This window comes from Grampus griseus (genome assembly GCF_964374135.1).
Source record: "Grampus griseus genome assembly, chromosome: 14".
NCBI classification, from domain to species: Eukaryota; Metazoa; Chordata; class Mammalia; order Artiodactyla; family Delphinidae; genus Grampus; species Grampus griseus.
Genome location: NC_139008.1, coordinates 2,805,567 through 2,832,199, shown reverse-complemented (window position 1 = coordinate 2,832,199; position 26,633 = coordinate 2,805,567). Strand labels below are relative to the sequence as shown.

At 41.7% G+C, this 26,633-nt stretch overlaps 1 protein-coding gene across 1 annotated transcript in view; it reads right to left on the bottom strand.

Annotated features, from left to right (window-relative positions):
* Window positions 1-26,633, bottom strand: part of SDK1 (sidekick cell adhesion molecule 1) — a gene marked incomplete at both ends in the record, with an annotated part of 814,918 nt that overhangs the window by 328,976 nt on the left and 459,309 nt on the right. The window contains one exon of the mRNA XM_082671251.1: window positions 14,675-14,808. Within this exon, the coding sequence (XP_082527377.1) occupies window positions 14,675-14,808 (134 nt within the window). The remainder of the gene's footprint in view (window positions 1-14,674; window positions 14,809-26,633) is intronic.

Below are 26,633 nucleotides of genomic sequence, written 5' to 3'. Positions count from 1 at the left end.
TTCTATAAATCACTGTGGAATGGTCATTAGCATTTGCCGTGTACACCACGCAGGCCTTGCGTTGAGCACGTCTTTCGGGCACCATTACTATAGATTATTATAGACCCTGGAGATGTGCAGTGCAGCTGCCCCAAAGGAATGACTGACCAATTACATTTGCTAAAGGAAATTCTCCCCCTATGAACTGCTGCACAGCCACAGACCTTCGGTAACTGAACCTTAGGTATGTATCCCGCTCATATGAACAACGGGGCCTGGAGTCAAAGTCTTACTGGTCATGACCAGCCCTCACCACTTCTAGACAAGTCCAGGAGCACACAGAGATCAAAGATGGGTCATGTGGGTAGTTTCAACGGCAATTCTTTTTGTACACAGAGTGTTAGGCATTCGTACAGAACTGTCCTGTTTAATATGGTAGTCTCTGGACACATGGGGTACTAAAATTAAAATAAATTGAAATTAATAAAATTAAAAATCCACTTTCTCGATCACACTAGTCACATTTCAAGTACTCAATAGCCCCATGCAGGTACTGGCCACCACACTGTACAGTTCAAACAGAGAAGATCCCCATCATCACAGAAACTCCTACTGGCTCATAGGCCACAGCGCAAATGCTCCTGGCTCAGCAGCTAATGCGAAAGAACCAACATAAGATTCAGAAACATTTCTCTCCAAAGAAGAGGGCCGTCAACACAAACACCCAATTACCTCAAGAACGAAGAACCTTAATCTCTCCTCTAAAACACCTGCCCCTCACATAGCTCTAAATCTGCAACAATTTAACATTCCACAGTGAATGTTTTCCCAAAACAAAGATCAGTGTGCTCCACAGGAAGACTAGAGCCTCTGCCTCAGGAGGGTGCGCTCAACTAAACAAACTGTTCAAGCTGGGGAGGTGGCCAATTCGTCAAATAGGTTTTGAAGCCAGAAAAGTTTCCCTCCACTTTTAAATACGGCTCATGTACTTTTAAGGTATTGTGCAGGCTAAAGGCAACGCAGTCAAGGAGTAAACATATCCCACGAATGGCTGGTTTGGACTTCTGATCTAGAGTAATACCCTAGGAAAAGAGCCACAGAGGAGGAAGGAATGGGGAGTGGTTACGGACTGAACTGTGTCCCCCTAAAATCCACATGTGGAAGCCCTAACCCCCTTGTGACTGGATTTGTAGACAGAGCCTCTAAGGAGGTAATTAAGGTTCAATGAGGTAATAAGGTTGGGCCTCAATTTGACAGGACTGGTGTTCTTATTAGAGAAGGAAAAGACGCCAGCCATCTCTCCATCCCTTTCTCTCTCTACTCTCCTCCCTTTCCCGCTCTCCCCATGGGTGCCCAGAGGACACAGAGAACACGGCCCTCTGCAAGCAGGGAGAGAGGTCTCACCAGAAAGCAACCTCTGGCACCTGGCTCTTGGAGTTCCAGCCTCCAGAACTATGAGAAAATAAAAGTTATTTAAGCTGCCTTGTCTGCGGTATCTTGTTATGGCAGCCTGAGCTAATACAAGAGTCTTAACTTATATATCTAAGTTACTTTATGTATATAAGTTATGTATATAACTTATACGTAAGTTGTGAGGAAATCAATTTCTACAAATCACATATTGAATGGCTTAGAGATGAAGAACTTATTTTAATAGTCCATTGGTAAAGCAACTCGTTTTTAAAATTACCATCTGACATACGGGGCTCGCAGAAAACGAGCACTGCATTATTTCACATGGCTCAGTCAGTTTTGCCCGCAGAAGGGCCCCACTCATGAGAATAATGACGCCTATGGCTTGAAGGCTATAATTTCACTGACTTGTTGTATTTATTTCCGACATAATCCATCTCTTGAAAATTTTCCATATTTTCTCTATAAAAGCTCACACTAATAGTCATATAAATAAGAACCATTGTGAACTCTTTTCAAAAGTTGCTTCAGAGACTTCCCTGGTGGTGCAGTGGTTAAGAATCCACCTGCCAATGCAGGGGACACAGGTTCGAGCTCTGGTCTGGGAAGATCCCACATGCCACGGAGCAACTAAGCCCGTGCGCCACAACTACTGAGCCTGCGCTCTAGAGCCCGCGAGCCACAACCACTGAGCCCGCATCCTGCAACTACTGGAGCCTGTGCTCCGCAACAAGAGAAACCACCACAATGAGAAGCCCGTGCACCCCAACGAAGAGTAACCCCCTGCTCGCTGCAACTAGAGAAAGCCTGCGCACAGCAACGAAGACCCAATGCAGCCAAAGATAAATAAATAAATAAAATTATTTTTTTAAAGTGTTGTTTCAACACACATTTTGCAATATATTAACTTCATCTTTACCACCCCTATTTTTATAGCAGGCGAAGGATTAGAAATGGAAGTGGCAGAAACTCAGGGTGTGTGGGAAGACATCCATTCCCCAACTTCCCCATGTTAAAAGTGCTTGCTTGTCTTCTCGTCCCACCAAAGTAGGCTCTGACGGCAGAAACCGGTCTGCCTTGACCATCAGTGTATTCTCAATGCCCAGCACAGTGCTGGCACTTACCAAGTGCTCAATAAGTATATGTTGAGTGAAGGAAATAACGGATGATGGAGGGATGAACATTCTGGAAGAATCCGGGACTTAGTACATGTTTTGGGATGGGTGAGAGCTGGGAACACAGAAAGGCAGTGAGATGACTTTGTATGGAATTGAGAAGAAGAACCTGCCTTGGGGCAGGGAGTACAAGCACACAGGCTAATTTAATTTCCAAGTGAAAATGTCCAGCAACACCACGGATTCTGTTCTCAGGGCCCGACGTCCCGATCACTGGGTCAGACGGGCAAGCTTTGTCCCCTGTCACCAGGAGCTGCATAATCTCTTGGATGAGGGAGAGACAGACACAGAGGGAAGCTGGAGACCAGTGAACCAAACAAAGTCACTAAACAGAGAAAAGTCAATAATTGAAGAGATGCACAGGGGCAAGGCTCCCATTTTAGGGCATCTTTGCTAAATCAGGCAAAGAAGTTAAAAACTTAGAAGATAATCAGGATTTTAGAGTCACAGTGGACTTGAAATGATTCATCCAACTTTCTACTTCGCAAAGACTGAACACCGAGAAATGTCTGGAGAGAACATTTGACCAAAGGTGATACTTAAAGTCACAGAATCAATGAGTCCTCCAAGGAGAAGTAAACAGCAGAAAAACAAATAAAACATTGCACCCAAGGACTAGACAATGGAGAGTCCTCACACGTGGGGGTAAGAAGAACCAAAAAGAGCTAGAAACACCCAAAGAAAAGGAGCTGGAGGGAGAACAAGAACACAGTCAGTGAGAAGGTACCTGAGAAGCCAAAGGTGGGGAGAGATGAAGGAAAGGAGAGTACAAATAGTGGCCCATTGCACAGGGCGAAGAATGAAGACGGGAAAAAAAGCAATGCATTTGGTTCCTAATTGCTTCATTCATTCACTGAATGAGTCTTTACGGAGTCCCTAGTACTTTTCATGTATCCTTCTAGCTGCGTGGGAAAACAGACAAAAATCCCTGGCCTCGTGGAACTTCCGTTCTGGTGGAGATAAGACAGTACACATAAAGAGATGAGGTTGTAGGAGATGCCGACTTGCTGGGCGACACTCAAAGCGGAGACCAGGGGACCAGACAACAGGACAGAAGTTACAATGGTCCTCAGTCACACTGAGCATCGTCCTACGCCAAATCTCCTCTTAATTATCTCACTGGTGTCGCATCTCTCCATACATGAAAGGGGAGGTGAAAGTTCTGCTAACAATGCTCTTCTGACCTCGGAAGCAAAACTAATTGCTCCCTCGCCTGTGCTTCCACATTTTCTACCGAAGTCCATTTCATGTGGCATTTAACACACTGTATTCTTGTCATTTGTTCATGGATCTGCCTCTCCTCAAGAAAAAGCAAGCTCAGGAAAGGCAAGAACCATGTGTCTCATTCATTTAGTCTCCTCAGTGTCAAGCACAATGTCTGGTAGATATGAGATGCTCAGTGTTTCTGAACAAAATACCAGAAAGGAAATCTGAATTTTTTTAAATGGGGGGGTTATACATTTTGGAACAAAAATGAGACACGAAGACCCTAAAAGTCAAAGGAAACGACCCTGCAGCACTTCTGACTGCTTTTCCTCAGATGTACAGGGATGAACACAGAAATGGTGTAGGGGTGACCCCAGAACAGAGAAGCATGCAAGCTGTTCCCATAATGATGATAAGGCTACTTTTCTATGCGTCCTTGAGTGTTCTTCCAGGCTAGGGTGATATTCAAAATACTTAATGACCACCATGCCCACATGGTAGTGGTACCAACCAACTAACACAGAAGCCAGTGGAGGCACAATGGTTTCATATCCAGTCCTTCGGGTGCAGACTTCAGAGGTGGATACGATCCAGCTAATCTCAATGCCAGTACAGAGTTCAGGGAAGCAGAACTGTTGCCCTGATTTTCATCAAGAACATGCTTTCTGTCATAATTTTTTTAAATGTTGTAACTCAAATGAACAAAGAAATGAAAGGCTCTAAATATTTCCTATTCATTTTATATTTCTTTATGATAGTAATATTTCTGCACAAATTTTTTCTGAGGCTGTTTTCTCTATTCGATTTGGTCTTCCTGAGTAGACCAAAGACATGTGAAACCCCTGAAACTCTCTTAAATGAGCTAATAACCAAAGGTCAACCTCTTTGTATGGTTTTTCTACATAAGTCATTCTGACTAATCAGTGTGCGTCCCAAAGTCGTAAGGAATGGAAAGGCAGAAGGCTGAATCCTGGAGCACATTTGTGCTGGAAACCTTCCCAAATGAGAGTAAATCTTTGTGCGATTCAGCCCTGTCTGAATTAATATAGCCATGGAGTGACACACTGACAGGGAGATATACTAGCGTGTGCAACAATCTTTCAAGGAAAGTGAAAGGAGAAGCATAGTGTGGGACACTTAATACCAGATGGGATGCAGCTCAACAAACTCCATTATCAGTAAAACAGGCAAACAAACGACCAACCCGCTCCACGGGGTCAGCTGAACGCGCTGCCGCCACCGACATTTCTTTTCAAGTTCTAACTCCTACTCCGAAGTCCAAGTTGGGGACCAAAATGAAAAAATAGCCGTTCTTTCAAGTCTTTCACTAGAGTTTATGTACTTCTGGGTTTTTGCTTGTATCTTGTTCCCTTGGAAAATCACACAGTGCGGCCTTCAGACTCGCCAGAGGGTCGTTCATGTCTATGACTAAGGTGAACCAGAAAATTCCCAGATCACTTTTTTATGATTTTATAAAACTATGCAAAATAAGAGTCCTCAGAATCCACCTTAAGAAGCTACACTTGCCAGATACTCCTGGGCCAACAGCAAGTTACACTGACAATCAGAAGTCACATTTCTTACGCTCTCTGACGACCTGCTTTGCCACGTATAGAGCTGCACCAGGCTCTGAGTGTGGGAACTGATTTTGTGCCCAGGAGGATATTTCTGAAGATCACAAAAGGTAAGAGGGTATAAGCAGAATAGTCACCTGAAATAACAGAGGCTCACAGGCAGAGACCATTGCTAAGAACTCACTGATCGGAGCACAGAGAGTCTACATCTTAAGATAAATTCCTGGCTTCTATTATTTCTGATATAAATTCCATCTTTTTTTAACATCTTTATTGGAGTATAATTGCTTTACAATGGTGTGTTAGTTTCTGCTGTATAACAAAGTGAATCAGCTATACATATACATATATCCCCATATCTCTTCCCTCTTGTGTCTCCTTCCCACCCTCCCTTATCCCCCCCCTCTACATCTCAGAATCAAAGTGTTCTTGGAAAAGTGGGGAATCCAGCACTTTGGATCTGGTAATGGTCTTCACAGGAGCTAAGTGGACTTTCACGTTAACAATACTTTAAACAATTTTCTTAAGGCTTGATTTAATATTCTCAGCTACCGTGCAAAGATCTCCAATTTTACTTATGTGCTGTAATTGCCTTCTATAAGAGCCTTCTAGAACATCATTTATTGTGATCAGTAATAAAACATTATGACTAAGTGGTAAAGGTAGATCTGAGCCGTTATCAGAAGGTGACCAAATGTTAGGCTGCATACACAAAGCAGATTGAGGACTTTCAACATGATTTTAAAGATTGAAAACAATTCTGCACTAAAATAATCTACAAGCTGGAGTTCGAAAACCTCAAAAACTCTTAAGGAAGAGAAGCTAACCAGATGTCTCTGAATTAACAGATTCAGAACATTGAACTCGTTCATAAAAGGAAAGAGTACTGGGAAGTGTGCGTCACTTGTATTCAATGACTGAGAAAATCGTATTTACAACTAACAGCTAGTTCTGTGCTCTCATCTTAGCCGATAACCATTACTTTGCTTGAGGTTTCCCCAAACAAGATGTAAAAAGAATAGATGTTAAAGTTCATAAAATGATTGTAAGGAAAATTCAGTTTTCTATCCCCTTTGTCTGTGCCCTGTAAATATTTCTTATCTTTCCATATCAATTATAGTGTCAGAGAAATCAGACAAAGTACTTCAGTGAACGTAATATCCAAAGTGATCAGAGCTAGGAAGATACTCACTGCATGAGTAAGTTAAAATGTTGAGTCCCTCTCCATATGGGGTTTGAAATGTTACGCTTCCATATCATGAGCCTAGAGTGAAATGATCTTAAATTCTCAGGCACCTAAATTCAGGATGTGGCTGAAGACTGGACCCAGAGCCAAGGGTAAGAGTCGTTAGGGTCACTTCTATTTACGGTTCTAAAACCGCCACAAGTAAAAGAGTCCTGTGTTTAAACATCTGAATATAATCGTTTAAATTGGTATGGTTAACACAGGGGCAGGAGGAGAGGTGGTCTGGAGAAATTATGAAAGTTGAGTTCTGGCATCAAAACAGAAGCTCTCGCTTTTTAAAGCACAGCCAAGCTCCTCTGAGGCCGGGTGTGTAAGAGCTCTTGATGGAGAATCTCCAGCGCAAAAGGAGGGCTGACTCGGGGGACGGCTACTCTTCCCGAGTTTGGCCTTTTCCTTGGGCTTCCCTCATCTGTACACATATTGGCACCAAGGGCTCACCCAGCCTCCTTCCAGGAGAAACGAGGGGGTTTGGGAGGCAAATAAACCTTGACCTGAATTCTCAGCTCCCCGTTTACTATTCTTGGGATCTCCATCACTAACCTAACTTAGGGCCTTGGTGCCCTCAGCTCTGAAACAGGTTGGTCATTAAGGCACAGGGCTAAGGTGGAAGGAAGGTGCACATGAACGCCTGTCACCAGCTCAAAGAGCACCAGTGCCCTTCCTCTACCTATGCCCTTGGGGAATCACTTAACAGCTTATTTGTAAATTCTCATCAAATCTGATATAGCTTAGAACAGCTTTGCTCTTATATCACCTAAAACTATCACTTCCACAGTTCAAGGTGACATATAAAGGTTTTCCACACAGATTTGAAGAACTGCAAAGAATACAACTTCCAGTGTATTTTAATATTCTAGTACATTTTAGTCATATAAACTACTGCAGCATTCTTTTATATGTGTCCAAAGGAACCTAAATATTTGATAGAGTAGGTCTAAGGATTTGGTACCCGCATCACCCGTTTAAACAATACATGAACAAGCACTCATTTTTAATATCAGAAAGTTTACATCATTTCTATTTTTCTTCCGGAACTGGTATTTCCATTCTACTCCTCCCACAGAATTTTATCTTAATTTACTATATTTAAGGATTCGAAGTATTTTATTGATCACCCTATCATAGCCTCTGAAAAAAATATGTATATAAATTAAAAATTCCCAGCAACCATATGACTCTGGGCTGGGGTTAAAAAAAAAAAAACCTACTTGGATTGAGTTATTGCTACAATTATTATTTGCAGTCTGTAAAAGATAAATACATGTATAACAAATTTTCATGAATATTATATATAAAAGAAAAAAAATCACTGGAAATGCATCTCTCCATGAGACGAATGCAAAGTCTACCCTAATTCTAATCCTACTTTTCTTTTTTGTAGAAATAACTGCTGGGAAATTTTGCTCATAATTGTTTAAACACCTCTGAGTATACCAAAAGTCACAGGGTAATTTATTAGTTAGGATAGACCACTTTCTGTTCCAATAACAAATAAACCCTGAAATCTCAGTGCTTAGCACACCAAGTTTTATTTCCCACTTATATTGAGTCCCTTTCAGCCGGGCTGATTCTCCAGGGCTGTTCTTTCCATGCACTAATTCAGCCTCTGGGCAGCTTCTACCTGGCGGCCTACCATCTCCATGCGTGGCCCGGCCACTGTGGGCCCCAGGGGGAAGGCAGAGCATGAAGGTGACTTGCTGGCTCTTAAACACATGGCCTGGAAGTGACACACTCCCTTCTACTCCACATTGAGTGGAGTTAGTCAGTGGCTCCAAACTGCAGGTGGGCTGGAAATGTCTTCTTCTCCTAAGAGCAAGGGGACTTTCTATCACTTAGCAATCAATCACCAGAAATTATCTGTAATAAAATGTCAGCTGACAATGCATTTGGGTGTTGCCTCATCTGGTAGACAACAGGGAATTGAAAACTCCCGATTTATAAAATGATTTATTTCCCAGTTACTAGAGCACTTCACTTTCCCAGCTCTGACACTGATATTTAGAATTATCCCTTTGTTTGGCACCTGGAAGTTTGGAGCCTCAGATAATGCCTGTACTAAAGATTCGGGATGGATGTGACCTGTGACCATAAGAGAGGAGCCCCCTGCCACACAGGCATCCTCAGGATGATCTGATTTTAATTTCTTTAACTTTTTAGTTTATTATTATTATTTTTGGCCTCGCTGCAGCTTGCAGGATCTTAGTTCCCCAACCTGGGATTGAACCTGGACCTCGGCAGCGAGAGCGTCAAGTCCTAACCGCTGGATCGCCAGGAAATTCCCAGGATGATCTGATTTTAGAAAGCGTATAAGAAATCACCTGGAAACAGATGTCCTGAGAATTATACATGCCTGCTCACCCTCTTGGAGACCTGTGTGCACCCTGAGGGGTACTCATAGCCCGATCTGAAGAGTGTTGCTTTGGGAGAGTGAGGACGTTGGGCATCTCAAATGTGTTCAAAAGTTGAGGGCAAATCACAATTCATGGTTTAACCCGATGCCCTAAGATTTACCAAGGGTGAAATCAGGCTGAAATAAGTCACAGAGGGGAAAAGAAAGACAGACTGGGATGAGGAGAGATGGGAATTCCATGGAAAGAACATGAGTAGAAAACAAAAATAACCCAGTTTTGTCTTGTGGAGGTGGGAAGAGAATTAGGGCCTCATTATTTTTTAATCACTTTGTCCTTTTTTTCTCAAGTCTGGTTGAGAATCCCCAGCTGTACTCTTCTTCTGAACCTCATTCACCACCATTTATACATACACTGGGTTCGGAAACAAACTATTAGGACTGGCATTTTCATTTCTGTCTTTGAACTGAAACCATGAGAAGAAAACAAATCCCTAATGCAGATGGGGTCTATCGGTGGGATGGCTCCGTCACACTGTGCATGCAAGCTGCCCCAAGGGACATCTAAAAATCCTCATTTTCAAGGTACATAGGATGCCTTCCTGCATCTGTTTGCTTTCAGAACTTTCCAATGGGCTGTGGTTTCACGTTTGCCCGGTAGGTGGATTTACGTATTTGTGTACTTAGTTTTGACTAAACTAACTCTCACAGGGTAGATAACTGGATACAGAAGTACACCTGGGAAGAAATCACAGATGTGAGTTACTCACAAGTCCAGCACAAATGAGCGACACAGACACGAATGGCAACACTGACACCTGTGCTCTTTATCAACCACGTTCCAGGACAAACGGTCCTCTGTAATCAGATGCTGGAAGAACTTGTCCAGAGAAAAACTATCAGGAAGACCAAGTAAAGTATGGATTTTCATTCACAAACTGTATGTTGTGCTGTGAGACATGAACTAAAGACAGAATGAAACTCTCATGATTAACAAGATACCGTTTATTTCACCTTTTTGTGTGATAGCTAAACACTCACACTTTATAAACAGCTCAGTATGCATATACCAGGGGTGAAGGTCAAGGCCTCCTTACTGATGGTGTGCCTATAAAAAGGCTTCAGAGACCACAGCCTAGACTTAGCTCCTTCCACAACCAGCTCCGGGAGGTCTGGGCAGAGCACGTCTTACGCTTCATTACATACCCTACTTAGCAGGTCAACACATGCTAAACGATTAAACTCATCATTCTACGCAAAGTACACCTCTGTTTATGTTTCTGAAAATTCTGGCAGTAAAGTACCACTTACCCTATAAAGCCATAGCTGGATCTGAAATCGGTCATTTGTAATATAGACACTGCCTCAGGATTGCTCTTTAATAACATTTCAAACCGTTCCTACGGCTTTGGCCATCCAATTCATGTCAGAGAACAACTGAAAGGCTTATGCCTGGCCCTTCTCTCCCTATAATGTTATAAGCATGAAGAAAATAAGACAGAATTTTATCCGGGCACACAAAAGCCATGTTTTACAGGGCAGTCCTCTTGGACGACTGTTCCTAGACATTATTCTCAGGAATTCACTTTCAACTACTAACCATACATGAGGTCTGCAGTTAAATTAGAATTATAGAGGACAAAAGAATGTTAAGTGGTCGTCAGAATTGAAAGCAAAAGTTTGCCAGCCTGAAGGAGGATCAGTTGAAGTGATACCCCATCTGCAAATGTTGTTTGAGGAGCAGACATTTGAGCAGTCATTTCTTTTCTAATTCAAGCTTCATCTCCAGCAGAGAATCTCATTATGCTGGACATTCCGAAGATTGGGCCAGAGCTGATGATGTGTCTAAGTTATGTACAATGGCATTTAAACAATAATTAGTTAATCCCTGTACAGAATTCTTCTCATCTTCAAAAGGAAACTCTCATTTACATATTAATTCAGTTCGGAAGACCTGATCCACACAAGTTAACTCAATGTAAAAGCTTTAAAGTGAAAACCAAAACCAGGTTGGCAGGTGCATAGAGCTTCCCTGAGTTTGACCTCACAATGGAAATGTGTACTCTCAGGCGAGTTCATCCCATTCTTTTTCTGGTGTGCAGCTGAGCCACGGGAGCCAGCGATGAAAAATTCATGCAGGGTGCTTCAGCAGTCCCACCTATGGCCTTAACATCTGCTGGCTTCACGTCACATTAAAACTTCAAAGTGAATCCACCCCCGCGATGGTGGCAAGCTTTCATTGGGAGCAGGAGAACGGATAGCTCAGAGAAGTCCTCTCCTTCCCGACAGGAAATACCTGTGCAGAACATGCTGTAACTTACCCTCTTAACCATATAAAAGGGCGGGGGTGGGGGGGGAAGTTAAGGGATAATAATGCACAAAACGGCAGGCGGTACCATGGCGGGGCTGCATTTCACTTCTAATTGTCATGCATTTTAAAAATTTTATTTATTTTTATCTCAACCGTCTTTATCTTTTGCTTCCCATAAGCTTCAAGTGCAGCCAGAATATTCAGCAACTGAAAAGGTGGTGAGGTTCTGAACTCTCAAGTACACAGGTGATTGGGAAAATCTGTCATCTCCTCCCGTCAGCTGCGGGACAGCGCATCACGCACTTTGATGTTTCGAGGCAAGGCTGGCCCTGGGTGCTACTCCACCTCGACACTAGGCTGTCCCTGCAGGAGGAACAGTTTATTACGACGACTGCAAACAAGAGGTGGGCCGGACAGCACTTTCCACTTCTAAATTAATTACAGTGCAATCCACCAGGAATTTAATTTCCAGTACCCTACCACCTTGATCGTATTCACTACAGAAATGTTCCCTACTTTATTCTCCTGATGCCAAGGGAAAATTTATCATCGTTAAATGATAATTGGCTGTAATATCTTTAGATTCTTCAGAATTGCTGGCTGGCAAGTTTTTAAAATTTTTCATCAATCTTGTTTGGTGTTTTTACAAAGCCTACATTAGAAAAAAAAAAGATGTCTAAGCCTGCAGAACACACTGCATCTTACTACCTGCGTGAATAGGTCCTGAGAGTATCTAACTTCGTAATAAATCTGGTGGGGTTGTGCACCCTCCCTATTTCACAGCCTCACACGGCGCTGGCAGGGAAGTCCTGAACTGCAGTTTCCCCCCTTATAGCATTCGTTGCAGTCCAGAAAGGAGCAAATTTAAACAATTAATTCTGGGGAATTCCCTAGCAGTCCGGTGGTTAGGACTCGAGCTTCCACTGCAGGGTGCAAGGGTTCAATCCCTGGTGGAGGAACTAACATCCCACAAACCGAGTAGCATGGCCAAAAAGATGAAAACATAAGTAAATAAAAATGAAAATAAATAAACAGGGACTTCCCTGGTGGCACAGTGGTTAAGAATCCGCCTGCCAGGGTTCGATCCCTGGTCCAGGAAGGTCCCACACGTCGCGGAGCAACTAAGCCTGTGCGCCACAATTACTGAGCCTGCGCCCTAGAGCCTGTGCTCCACAACAAGAGAAGCCACCGCAATGAGAAGCCCGCGCACCGCAACAAAGAGCAGCCCCCGCTCGCCGCAACTAGAGAAAGCCTGTGCACAGCAACAAAGACCCAACGCAGCCAAAAATCAATAAATAAAGTTTAAAAAAAGAGACTATTTAAAATAAATAAACAATCGATTCTGGGGTCTTCTGCAGATTTATCAAGACTTCTGATCTTTAGAGTTTTCAAAATAGAATTTCAGTGAGAAAATGCAGGATTGGGCGCCCTTTGAATTTTAGGTAAATCTAACACATCAACAGCGAGGTTCACCCAAGGAGTAAAGTAAGGCCGTTCCCTCAACCTTCTTACTTGTCGCGTTTTACCTGGGCCCCATAGAAAGCAGAGAACACAGACGGGGACAGAATGCAGGTTTTCTCCTAAGGGTTAAAGTAAGCCGTGCGCGCCATCAGCCTCTTCATGTCTCACCTTCTACACGTTTCACCCGGTGCCGATGAAACCACGCAAGGGAAAGAAAGGCAACGCAGTTAATTATAATATTTATGAGCTGCTTCCAAGATGCTTCTTGGTTAGATGCTGAAACTATTAAAACATTTACATATTCCAATTATCTAACGCATGGCACGGCGTTCGTACGGCAACTTACAAATTCACTGTATTCGTTTTATTTTCTACTGGCTTTGTAGAGTAGGCATGTAGGAAACTACCAGGTGCAGACTATTTCATACCTTCGCGATGTTAGCATCAAGTTAACCAGAATATTTGTGGAATTTTTTCCCCCTCTTCTAATAGACTAAGGTCAATTTTTGTGTTTCTGACTCAGAATTCCACCAATTTGACCTATTATTATCCTCGTATGTATATTACAACTGAGTGCTGAATCAGATTTGCTAAACAGAATAAATGGCTCTAATTATAAAAGTTGGAAGTCATTAAAATTATCACAATATATTTAATAACAAAATTTCCATCTTTTATTATTAATACTGAAAAATCTCCATAAATCACATTCTTTTTCTACTATGATTCTTGATTCATAGGGTCCTTCAAACAGCAGTACAACATGCACTGGACTGTGTGAGCCCTACACCTAATCAGTGGACACAACTCTCTGAAGTACCGCAAAGGCCCCGCTGATGGCCAGATCTGTACCGCCCGTGGTCTGGGGCTGAGGACTCAACTCCTAGAAATTAGGAGCTGGTGGCAGGGTGGTGGCCACCTAGGAGCACTTGCCGGGCAGGTGCGGGGCATGTGGGAGCACACGCAGTTAATGCCCACCGTCTCCTGACCGTGGTGCTGTTAACCCAGTAAACTCTATTAGGCCTAAAGCAACTGTATCCCTCAAGGACCAGGAGAAGCAAACACTATGGTCTATCCCACCTATGAAACAAAACTTTTCAAACTACCCGAAGGGGAAAGCCATTCTTTCAAGGTGGTTTTTAAAAACATGACATCTACCACTATGCAGACAAATCCACTTAGCTCACTCTTGTATGACATGGTCATAATATTTTGAAATCTACCATGACCATTTCCCAACTGTATTTTCTCAACAGCATAATCACTGCATTTCATACCATGAAGCTGCACGCTGCAGACATTTGGTGGCATCTCTGAGACGCACCTTTTGCTCTCTTTTAGCTCCGAGTTCTTGCTTCTGGTCATTTCCCCCTTCTACGGCAATCAACTCTTCCTAGTAGAATTTCTGGAGCCTTCTTTCAAAGGCCAAATATTTAAACTAAGTTGCCTAAACCAAAACATCCTTAAATCAACTGAACATTTAACTGTGATGTGTGTGTATTTTCTTCATGATCCGGGCTTTTAGTTACTCTTAAGATATACTCCTAATTTTAACACAACTTAGTATATATATATTTTCTCAAGGATTTTTTTTTTAATTAAAGTAAAAGAACATAACCTGTGGCCTAATCTAGTCTCAAGTTTCATGGACACAACTCCTTATAAGCCAAAAGATGTTTTGTTGTTGTTAAAAACCATACACATTAACAGAGTACAAAAGCAAAAATGTTATTTTAAATTCCCCCAAACAAATAAGATCCTGTATTTAGAATGACTGGTCAGATTCACATTTTCTGCCTATCAGTTCAAAGAAAGCAACTATAGACATTGGATCAATACTGAACCATAACCACTAACCCAGAGAGGTAAGATTTATTGCAAAATGCCCCTTGAGATGGTGGTTATTAATTAAATCCAGAATTCACTGCTTTCACAACGACCATGTGGGATTTGGGCACTCACCTGCTACGCTCAGGTGAATGAGCGGGCTGGTCTTGTTCTCCCCGTTCCTCTCGTTGACGGCCTGCACGTAGTAAGCCCCTGCGTCGCTGGCCGTCGCTGCCAGGATCACCAGCTGGTTCTCCAGCGTGATGGCTCTGCGTCAGGGAAGAAAAGAGACAGTGTCAAGGCCGGTCCATGGAGCTTCGTACTTGTAAGACAGATTAATTTACCAGGCCGACCATAAGGCAATGTCCAGAGTTGTTACTGTTGTTGTTGTTCTTGTTTTAAAGGTTAAAAAAAGATCTGGAAGGACAAAAACAAATCCCCAGGCCGACCTGAGGAAAGAGGTGCCGGCTGAGCCTGCTGAGGTCCAACGCTGTGCTGGCTTCTGCCAGGGGCCTGGGAGCCCCAGGCACCACGTCCGTACCAACCTTGTGCAGAAGATGGCCTTTTGGAACATACACATCCAGAGTTTGTTGCAACTCAAAGGTTCCTCTGGGAATTCGTAACAAGACAGGTTAGAAGAAACTCTGGAAGAGCTGGCCTTTTTCTTTCAGGCAGGGCTCTGTGATCACACTGGACCGCCAAACCCTGGACCGGGGGTGATGAAATTTATTGTGATTTCTCCACTCCCAGGGAGCCTCATTAGAGATTTTGTACATCTATTTATAGACTAACGGGTAGAAGAAAATTTGTTAGTGGGCACAGTGCTGACCTCTTCAACTCAATTTCCCCATAATTACTAACCCCAGGGCTGCATATTCTCCACCTCTGCTATCTCTCCACAACCTCAGGTGCTGACCAACAGTCTAGGTGATCATCCCTGAACCCTTCTCATATATTCCAATTCTACTGTGTAAAGGAATCTCTGAGACACATTTGGCCCACCCTCCTTCTCTTAAAAAATGAGAAAACAGAGGATCAGAGAGGTTAAGTTGTTTTTCCAAGGTAAAACAGCAAGGTAACAATACCAGAGGGAGGACTAGGTCTTCTCACATGTAGACTGGTGCTCTGCCAACCATACCATACACAGACTCTCGCCCTTACTTACTTAAAAGAAGAAGAAGAAGAACAGCAAAGACACAAATTCCATAAATGCAAATAATCTTTCAGTAAATGGGTGTCCCAGTATCCTTTGCTCATGTTATAGTTCTATATTCTTTTTACTAGTTAAGGAGGTTGCAAGGTAGAACCTGCTAAAAATCAAAAACAAAAAAAACAAAGGTAAGTGATCTTCTCCTTGGCCGGTGAAGTGCACTTTGAGGGTCAGACACATTCTGAGCACCAAAATGTCATTCAGCCTACACTCTCATGCTCAAAACACTAGGAAACTCCTGGGACCCTGGAGCCCACAACTGCGTCACTCTATGGATGAACAGTTTTATTTGTTCATTTTTAATGCTAGATAGTCATAGCCCTTCTAGAGTCAGCTACACTAAGATCTCTATTCTAGTAACATAAAAAAACACGCAGGATGTAAAACCGGGGCCTCAGATGTAAATTCGGTGTCTCAGACGTAAAACTGGGGTCACTGATGTAAATCCGTGACCTCGGATGTGAATCTGGGACGCAGATGCCTGTCAAGCCCAGGCGGAGTCCCTGGAGCGCTGGGCGGTGTGGGCGGCACAGATGGCCCGGCTCTGACCCTGAGGACACCAGTCCGCCACTCTGCCCCTCCGGCAGCTCCGGGTCCCCATTGCCACACACCAGCCAGGTGGTTCCAGGGATCTGGATGTCCGTGTCTTTGGGGGACCATTACTTCGCCTGCCACATGCTTGTGGGATCTTGGTTCCCAGGCCAGAGGTCGGGCCCGAGCTTCTGTGGTGGGAGCTCCAAGTCCAAACTGCTGGACTAACAGAGAACCTCAGACCCCAGGGAATATCAATCGGAGTGAGGCTGCCCAGAGGTCCTCCTCTCAGCACCAAGATCCAGCTCTATCCAACTGCCTGCAAACTCCACTGCTGGACGTCTCAGGCCAAACAACCAGTAAGACAGGAATATAGCACCACCCATCAAAAAAAAAAAAATGAAAGAACAAAAAAATATGTTACAGATGAAGGAGCAAGATAAAAACCTACAAGACCAAATAAATGAAGATGAAACAGGCAACCTACCTGAAAAAGAATTCAGAGTGATGATAGTAAAGATGATCCAAAAGCTCAGAAACAGAATGGAGAAAACACGAGAAACATTTAGCAAGGATCTAGAAGAACTAAAGAGCAAACAAACAGTGATGAACAACACAACTACTGAAATTGAAAATACTCTAGAACGAATCAATAACAGAACAACTGAGGCAGAAGAACGGAGAAGTGAGCTGGAAGCTAAAATGGTGGGAATAACTGCCAGGAAGCAGAATAAGGAAAAAAGAATGAAGAGAACTGAGGACAGTCTCAGACCCTCTGGGACATTAAACAACCAACATTCGAATAATAGGGGTCCCAGAAGAAGAAGAGAAAAAGAAAGGGTCTGAGAAAATATTTGAAGAGATTAGAGTCGAAAACTTCCCTAACACGGGAAAGGAAACAGTCAATCGAGTCCAGGAAGCACAAAGTCCCATACAGGATAAACCCAAAGAGAAACAAGCTGAGACACATATTAATCAAACTATCAAAAATTAAATACAAAGAAAAAGTATTAAAAGCAGCAAGGGAAAAGCAACAAATAACATAAGGTTAACAGCTGATTTTTCAGCAGAAACTCTGCAAGCCAGAAGGGAGTGGCAGGACATATTTAAAGTGATGAAAGGGAAAAACCTACAACCAAGATTACTCCACCCAGCAAGGATGTCATTCACATTCGATGGAGAAATTAAAACCTTTACAGATAAGCAAAAATTAAAGAGAACTCAGCACCACCAAACCAGCTTTACAACAAATGCTAAAGGAAGGAAACACAAGAGAAGGAAAAGACCTACAATAACAAACCCAAAACAGTTAAAAAATGGTAATAGGAACCTACATATTGATAATTACCTTAAATGTAAATAGATTAAATACTCCAACCAAAAGACACAGACTGGCTGAATGGATACAAAAACAAGACCTGTACATATGCTGTCTACAAGAGACCCACTTCAGACCTAGGGACACATACCGACTGAAAGTTAGGGGAGGGAAAAAGATATTCTATGCAAATGGAAATCAAAAGAAAGCTGGAGAAGCAATTCTCATATCAGGCAAAATAGACTTTAAGATAAAGACTATTACAAGAGACAAAGAAGAACACTACATAATGATCAAGGGATCAATCCAAGAAGAAGATATAACAATTGTAAATATTTATGCACCCAACATAGGAGCACCTCAATACATAAGGCAAATGCTAACAGCCATAAAAGGGGAAATCAACAGTAACACAATAATAGTCAGGGACTTTAACAGCCCACATCCACCAATGGACAGATCATCCAAAATGAAAATAAGGAAACACAAGCTTTAAATGACACATTAAACAAGATGGACTTAATTGAAATTTTTAGGACATTCCATCCAAAAACAATAGAATACACTTTCTTCTCAAGTGCTCATGGAACACTGTCCAGGATAGACCATATCTTGGGTCACAAATCAAGCCTTGGTAAATTTAAGAAAATTGAAATTGTATCAAGTATCTTTTCCGACCACAATGCTATGAGACTAGATATCAATTACAGGAAAAAAACTGTAAAAAATACAAACACATGGAGGCTAAACAATACACTACTAAATAACCAAGAGATCACTGAAGAAATCAAAGAGGAAATCAAAAACTACCTAGAAACAAATGACAATGAAAACACAAAGATCCAAAACCTATGGGATGCAGCAAAAGCAGTTCTAAGAGGGAAGTTTATAGCAATACAATCCTACCTCAAGAAACAAGAAAAATCTCAAATAAACAACCTAACCTTACACCTAAAGCAATTAAAGAAAGAAGAACAAAAAACCTCCAAAGATAGCAGAAGGAAAAAAAATCATAAAGATCAGATCAGAAATAAATGAAAAAGAAATGAAGTAAATGATAGCAAAGATCAATAAAACTAAAAGCTTGTTCTTTGAGAAGATAAGCAAAATTGATAAACCTTTAGCCAGACTCATCAAGAAAAAAAGGGAGAAGACTCAAATCAACAGAATTAGAAATGAAAAAGGAGAAGTAACAACTGACACTGAAGAAATACAAAGGAGAGATTACTACAAGCAACTATATGCCAATAAAATGGACAACCTGGAAGAAATGGACAAATTCTTAGAAAAGCACAGCCTTCTGAGACTGAACCAGGAAGAAATAGAAAATATAAGCAGACCAATCACAAGCACTGAAATTGAAACTGTGATTAAAAATCTTCCAACAAACCAAAGCCCAGGACCAGATGGCTTCACAGGTGAATTCTACCAAACATTTAGAGAAGAGTAACACCTATCCTTCTGAAACTCTTCCAAAATATAGCAGAGGGAGGAACACTGCCAAACTCATTCTACAAGACCATCATCACCATTATACCAAAACCAGACAAAGATGTCATAAAAAAAGAAATTATAGGCCAATATCACTGATGAACACAGATGCAAAAATCCTCAACAAAGTACTAGCAAACAGAATCCAACAACACATTAAAAGGATCATACACCATGATCAAGTGGGATTTATCCCAGAAATGCAAGGATTCTTCAATATACACAAATCAATCAATGTGATACACCATATTAACAAATCGAAGGATAGAAACCATATGATCATCTCAATAGATGGAGAAAAAGCTTTTGAAAAAATTCAACACCCATTTATGATAAAAACTCTCCGGAAAGTAGGCATGGAGGGAACCTACCTCAACATAATAAAGGCCATATGCGACAAACCCACAGCCAACATCACTTTCAATGGTGAAAAATTGAAACCACTTCCTCTAAGATCAGGAACAAGACAAGGTTGCCCACTCTCACCACTATTTTTCAACATAGTTTTGGAAGTTTTAGCCACAGCAATCAGAGATGAAAAAGAAATAAAAGGAATCCAAATCGGAAAAGAAGTAAAACTGTCACTGTTTGCAGATGACATGATACTATACACAGATAATCCTAAAGATGCTACCAGAAAACTACTAGAGCTAATCAATGAACTTGGTAGAGTAGCAGGATACAACATTAATGCACAGAAATCTTTTGCATTCCTATACACTAATTATGAAAAATTTGAAAGAGAAATTAAGGAAACACTCCCATTTACCATTGCAACAAAAAGCATAAAATACCGAACCTACCTATGAAGGAGACAAAAGACCTGTATGCAGAAAACTATAAGACACTGATGAAAGAAATTAAAGATGATACAGACAGATGGAGAGATATACCATGTTCTTGGATTGGAAGAATCAACACTGTGAAAATGACTATGCTACCCAAAGCAATCTACAGATTCAATGCAATACCTATCAAGTTACCAATGGCATTTTCACAGAACTGGAAACACAAAAGACCCCGAATAGCCATAGCAATCTTGAGAACGAAAAACAGAGCTGGAGGAATCAGGCTCCCTGACTTCAGACTATACTACAAAGCTACAGTAATCAAGACAGTATGGTACTGGCACAAAAACAGAAATACAGATCAATGGAACAGGATAGAAAGCCCAGAGATAAACCCATGCACATATGGTCACCTTATGTTTGATAAAGGAGGCAAGAGTATACAATGGAGAAAAGACACCCTCTTCAATAAGTAGTGTTGGGAAAACTGGACAGCTACATGTAAAAGAATGAAATTATATCACTTCCTACCACCATACACAAAAATACACTCAAAATGGATTAAAGACCGAAATGTAAGGCCAGAGACTATAAAACTCTTAGAGGAAATCATAGGCAGAACACTCTATGACATAAATCACAGCAAGATCCTTTTGACCCACCTCCTAGAGAAATGGAAATAAAAACTAAAATAAACAAATAGGACCTAATGAAACTGAAAAGCTTTTGCACAACAAAGGAAACCATAAAAAAAGACGAAAGGACAACCCTCAGAATGGGAGAGAATATTTGCAAACGAAGCAAGTGACAAAGGATTAATCTCCAAAATATACAAGCAGCTCATGCAGCTCAATATCAAAGAAACAGACAACCCAATCCAAAAATGGGCAGAAGACCTAAATTGACATTTCTCCAAAGAAGATATACAGATGGCCAACAAACACAAGAAAAGATGTTCAGCATCACTAATCATTAGAGAAATGCAAATCAAAACCACAATGAGGTATCACTTCACACCAGTCAGAATGGCCATCATCAAAAAATCTAGAAATAATAAATGCTGGAGAGGGTGTGGAGAAAAGGGAACCCTCTTGCACTGTTGGTGGGAATGTAAATTGATACAGCCACTATGGAGAACAGTATGGAGGTTCCTTAAGAAACTAAAAATAGAACTACCATATGACCCAGCAATCCCACTACTGGGCATATACCCTGAGAAAACCATAAAAAAGAGTCAAAAAGAGTCATGTACCACAATGTTCATTGCAACACTATTTACAACAGCCAGGACACGGAAGCAACCTAAGCGTCCATCAACAGATGAAATGGATAAAGAAGATGTGGCACATATATACAATGGAATATTACTCAGCCCCTAGAAAGAAACGAAATTGAGTTATTTGTAGTGAGGTGGATGGACCCAGAGTCTGTCATACTGAGTGAAGTAAGCCACAAAGAGAAAAACAAATACTGTATGCTAACACACATATATATGGAATCTAAAAAAATGGTTCCGATGAACGTAAGGGCAGGACAGGAATAAAGACACAGACATGGAGAATGAAGTTGAGGACATGGAGAGGGGGCAGGGTTAACTGGGTTGAAGTGAGAGAGCGGCATGGACATATATACACTACCAAATGTAAAATAGATAGCTAGTGGCAGCAGCTGCATAGCACAGGGAGATCAGCTCAGTGCTTGTGACCACCTGGAGGTGTGGGATAACGAGGGTGGGAGGGAGACGGAAGAGGGAGGGCATATGGGGACATGTATATGCATATAGCTGATTAACTTTGTTATACAGCAGAAACTAACACAACATCGTAAAGCATTTATACTCAAATAAAGATGTTAAAAAAAAAACATGTAAAATAAATAACTTCCCATAAGAAATTTTAGCATAATAAAACTTTTTCTTCCTGCTACCTCCTAAAACCTTTTTCAAAACCTCTTGATTTTCAGACATTTTATAAGATTATCTTAAGAAGTTACTGCTTATTCAGGGTTCCCTCAGGATATATTACATTTTGAGGTCTCTACGACTAACTTACCTCATTTCTCATTTAGGAAAATTTCCCTATTAAGAAGTTTTCAATTTTTAGTCCCATAAAAATATTTCAAAAGAGCTTTACTATAATTATTTATGATTCCTTTATAGAACCATAGAAATTGTTCCATTTTATTTTAGTATATGTTACACTGGCACCTAAAATTAAACATGAATATTTATTACACATGAAGTTACACATTTAATAGTACAATTTAAAAACTGAATATATCATAACTTATTTCTTTAACATCTGATTTTTGCCATACTAATTTCAAATATGCCTATTATTCCTCAGAATTATTCTCCAAAAAGTCCATTAATTCTCTGTATTATTTATGACGTTGTTTCAAGGGTATTGAAAATTAAAAAGTACATAAAGAATAGAAATATTAAAGTTTACATCTGTTATAATTTATAGATTTAAGCTCATTTTTGCTTTTAAATTTCAGTAGTAAAGTCAAAAGTCATGAAGAAAAACCTATCTATTGCCAAAAAGAACACCACAAAAATGCCCAAACTTTAGAGAACATTAGATTAATGAGGATCAATTCCCCAGAAGACCTTATTCTTTTTTCCTATCCATCTCTTTCTGAACAGGGCATTCCTACAAAAGAAACAGATTTTCTTAAAGAAAACTAAAATATCTAAAAACATTCATCAAATTCAAAATTCTGGTGATTGTAATGATTCTGATTGCAATGTATTAAGAAGACTGTAATGTAATGTATTAATGATTCTGTTGTAATGCTTAAGAAGAAGAACAAGTTTTAAAGATAATGAAGTAGGTACCAAGCAGTGTGTAAACAAAAGGAGGAGGAAGGACAAAATTTTGAGAATCAGAACAAATTAGACCACAGTCTGAATGTAATGATGAGAAGCAAGCTAAGAGATCCTTTAAGATGACCCTTATATTTGTTCATAAAATATTCAGTGATAACTTTAGGTTACTACGTTGGGGCTGACTTCCAACGTCTACTCCACATTCCACCCTTTGACAGCAGCACTGTGGTGTGAGAACTGACCCCACCTGGGGGTGAAGGTTATCCAATCCCTCCTGCTAGTGACTAACAGAGGAAACAAGGCTTAAGCCAGTCAGCCTACAGCATATACCTGGGGACTGTCATTGGTCTGGGGTGGCCACAGCTAGGTTAGTTCATCAGATCAATGGGCAGGATCTCCATCCCACGGCTGGGGCTCACGCTTTTTCTCCCTCCACTAGATGTGAACAAGGAAGCATGTTGCCCCAGATGTTCAAGGTGACAATTTTATGGCTGTGAGGGTAACAACCTTAATATGAAGCTGACCATGTTAGTGGCAGGACAAAGAGAATGGAAAGCACCCAGGTCCTTGACCTGGAGAACCTGGTGGGATCAGTGAACTGTCCTGCAGGCCTTCTTGTCTCTGGACTTCTCATTTCATGAGGTAATGTACGTTACTAGTGCTTAAACGTGTTAAGTTAGGGCTTCTGTTACTAGAAGTGAAATACATCCTGATACAGATTCAAAACAGCATACACAATAGCATCAATTTAGGGTTAAAAAAAAAAACCCAAAGAAAACCTAAAACGTGTATACTCTAGAGTGCATAGAAAAACAATCCCATATATCAGTCTATCTATATGTATACATGAAATGTTAACAGTGGCCAGCTCTGAGTAGAAAGATTCCAAGTTATTTTCTTTCAATTTGTTTTTTAAAATATTTTTCCAATTTTTCCATAAGAAATATCACTTTAGTTATCCAACGAAAAATTTTCAAATTGAATGTAAGGGTATGCTAAGTAATTATGGTAGCAAAGTTTAATAATTTGTCCGTATTTATGAACTATGTGGCTTTTACTATAATGCAATTCCAAAGTACTAATTTAAAACTTACACTGGTTTTATAGGAAAATTACAGTATTAAGCCAGAGATTTTCTTTTAACTTTATTAAAATAACTATGTATTGTTTTATGCAAAATTATTTCCTTAGTATTTCCCATCTTAATTCTACATTTCCAAATGAAGTCTTATAATTCTAACTTCTAATTCCATGGAATAATAATAAAGAAAATAAGAAAAAAAAATGAAAGCACTTAGTCCAGTATGGGTGAAATGTACCTCAGCTCAGGAAACCAGAATGCTGGATCCATAAAGAGGAAGTTAGAGGGTTACCAGCTACGGACTGTGAGCGCGGGGTGGGGGGTGGGGGGCCATGTGGCCAGTTGCCCTTAATGGTGGGGATTCCTGACCAAGGAAACACTGCAGTTCCACAGAAGAAGACTCGTTCGAATGGACATTCTCTAAGTGCTTTGGGTTAACACTTGATTCTCGCAGCACTTTCTTGAGACAGTGGGCTAAATAAGAACTCTCCGTTTCGGAAAAGATGAAACCTCCTAGGAGCTACTGGGGGTCTTTGACCATCAGCATCGATCAACAACACCTGTGGGGGAAAAGACCCCTGGGAACTGGGTTCCTACCCCCAAAGCTTATGCACTTCGTGTACGGGGCTGGGGGGAGGGGAGTGGGCACCCAGCTGGGATATGGTCAAGCGTGCTTTCCCCAACACTAGCCAACACTGAGGAGACAAGGCATTCCCCGCGCCATACAGAGCATCTACTTTCAGAGCTGTGACACTGACATATTAATTCTTGAAGCACCAGATTTACGGTTGATGAAAACAGCCCAGGGTGTGCCTGCTCAGATGATGAAGGGAAAGTCAGGGTATATGTTCCCTTGGATTGCCATGGGGACTGGACCAAATACCCGTATTCACTATTTAGCAACTATCTGCATCCCCAGGCCTGACTTGCGTGGCGGGAATACAACCTGAAACCAGGTACACACCGCCCATGTTCCATGGCGCTTAGATGTGATATGTTTACAAACCATGAGAAGTAACAGGAAACAATAACTTTCCCTTAAGAGCAGTTTTGGGCCCAAAGGGAGGAGTTCCAGGGGGTACCACCCAAAATTTCCATGATGTACATCAAAACTTTCAATGTAACCCATCCTTCTGCTTTCGTAAAAAAATAAAGTGTCTTTGATATTTAATCTTTGACACTTTTTTTTTTTAAGTTTTTATTTATTTGTTTATTTTTGGCCATGTTGGGTCTTAGTTGCTGCGCAGGCTTTCTCTAGTTGCCGCGAGCGGGGGCTACTCTTCGTTGTGGTGTGCGGGCTTCTCATTGCGGTGGCTTCTCTCGTTGCAGAGCACGTGCTCTAGGATCACGGGCTTCAGTAGCTGTGGCTCACAGGCTCAGTAGTTGTGGCTTGCGGGCTCTAGAGCACAGGCTCAGTAGTTGTGGCGCACGGGCTTAGTTGCTCTGTGGCATGTGGGATCTTCCCAGACCAGGGCTCGAGCCCGTGTGCCCACCACTGGCAGGTGGATTCTCAACCACTGTGCCACCAGGGAAGTCCCTATCTGTGACACTTTTAACACACAGCAGGATGGTAATACAAACATGGATACATACATTATGATGAAAATTCAGTGAAGGGTTCAGTAAAATAAGGGCTTTGCCCATAGAATATAAAAGTATAATTTGGGTCTGTGGTTTTACTATTACAAATGTTAAAGCAGCATTTGATTAGTTTGAATTGTCATTTGATTACATCTTTTAAAAAATCAGAGTGCAGAAAAATGCAGAACGTTAGTTCTTAAGCCCTTAAAAATAAAAACAAAACATTTAAAATATTCCCCATTTTAATTAAACAACTTTTTAATGGGCTGGTTCTAAGGTTTAGTGCTCTGAGGATAATCAGGATCTCAGGCCTCGCAGTTTAATAGCAAAGGTCAAAGCAGACAACTTCAAAATTGATGAGCTTCCCTTACTTGTGCAATTAGGAGATCTCAAATTGCTTCCCAGTAGTTCTGGCCATAATGAGTCTCTGGATACTCAATAAATGTTAAGGCACCGGAATGACATGTTTACTTAGTCAAGAAGTAAACACTTGTTGCTGACCATTTGTTCTGGGTGCAAGAAGAACATTTTATCTATCTATCTATCTATCTATCTATCTATTTATTTATTTTTGGCTGCATTGGGTCTTCATTGCTGCACGCGGGCTTTCTCTAGTTACGGCGAGCAGGGACTACTCTTTGTCGCGGTGCACGGGCTTCTCATTGCGGTGGCTTCTCTTGTTGCGGAGCACGGGCTCCAGGCATGCGGGCTTCATTAGTTGTGGCTCGTGGGCTCAGTAGTTGCGGCTCACGGGCTCTAGAGCACAGGCTCAGTAGTTATGGTGCACGGGCTTAGCTGCTCCATGGCATGTGAGATCTTCCCGGACCAGGGCTCGAACCCATGTCCCCTGCATTGGCAGGCGGATTGAACCACTGCGCCACCAGGGAAGTCCAAGAAGAACACTTTAAAAGCAAGTGAAGAAGGGCTTCCCTGGTGGCGCAGTGGTTGAGAGTCCGCCTGCCCATGCAGGGGACACGGGTTCGTGCTCCGGTCCGGGAAGATCCCACATGCCGCGGAGCAACTGGGCCCGTGAGCCATGGCCGCTGAGCCTGCGCGTCCAGAGCCTGTGCTCTGCAACGGGAGAGGCCACAACAGGAGTCAGAACCTGGGAGACGTCTGAAGGTGCTGGGTGGGCGTGGAGGAAGGGCCAGAGCCAAGGGGTGCAGGTGCCCCAGGAGGCTGCAAAAGGCCCGGAAACAGGTTCTCCCCGCACCTTCCAGAAAACACAGCCCTACTGACACCTTGATTTTAGCCCAGTGAGACC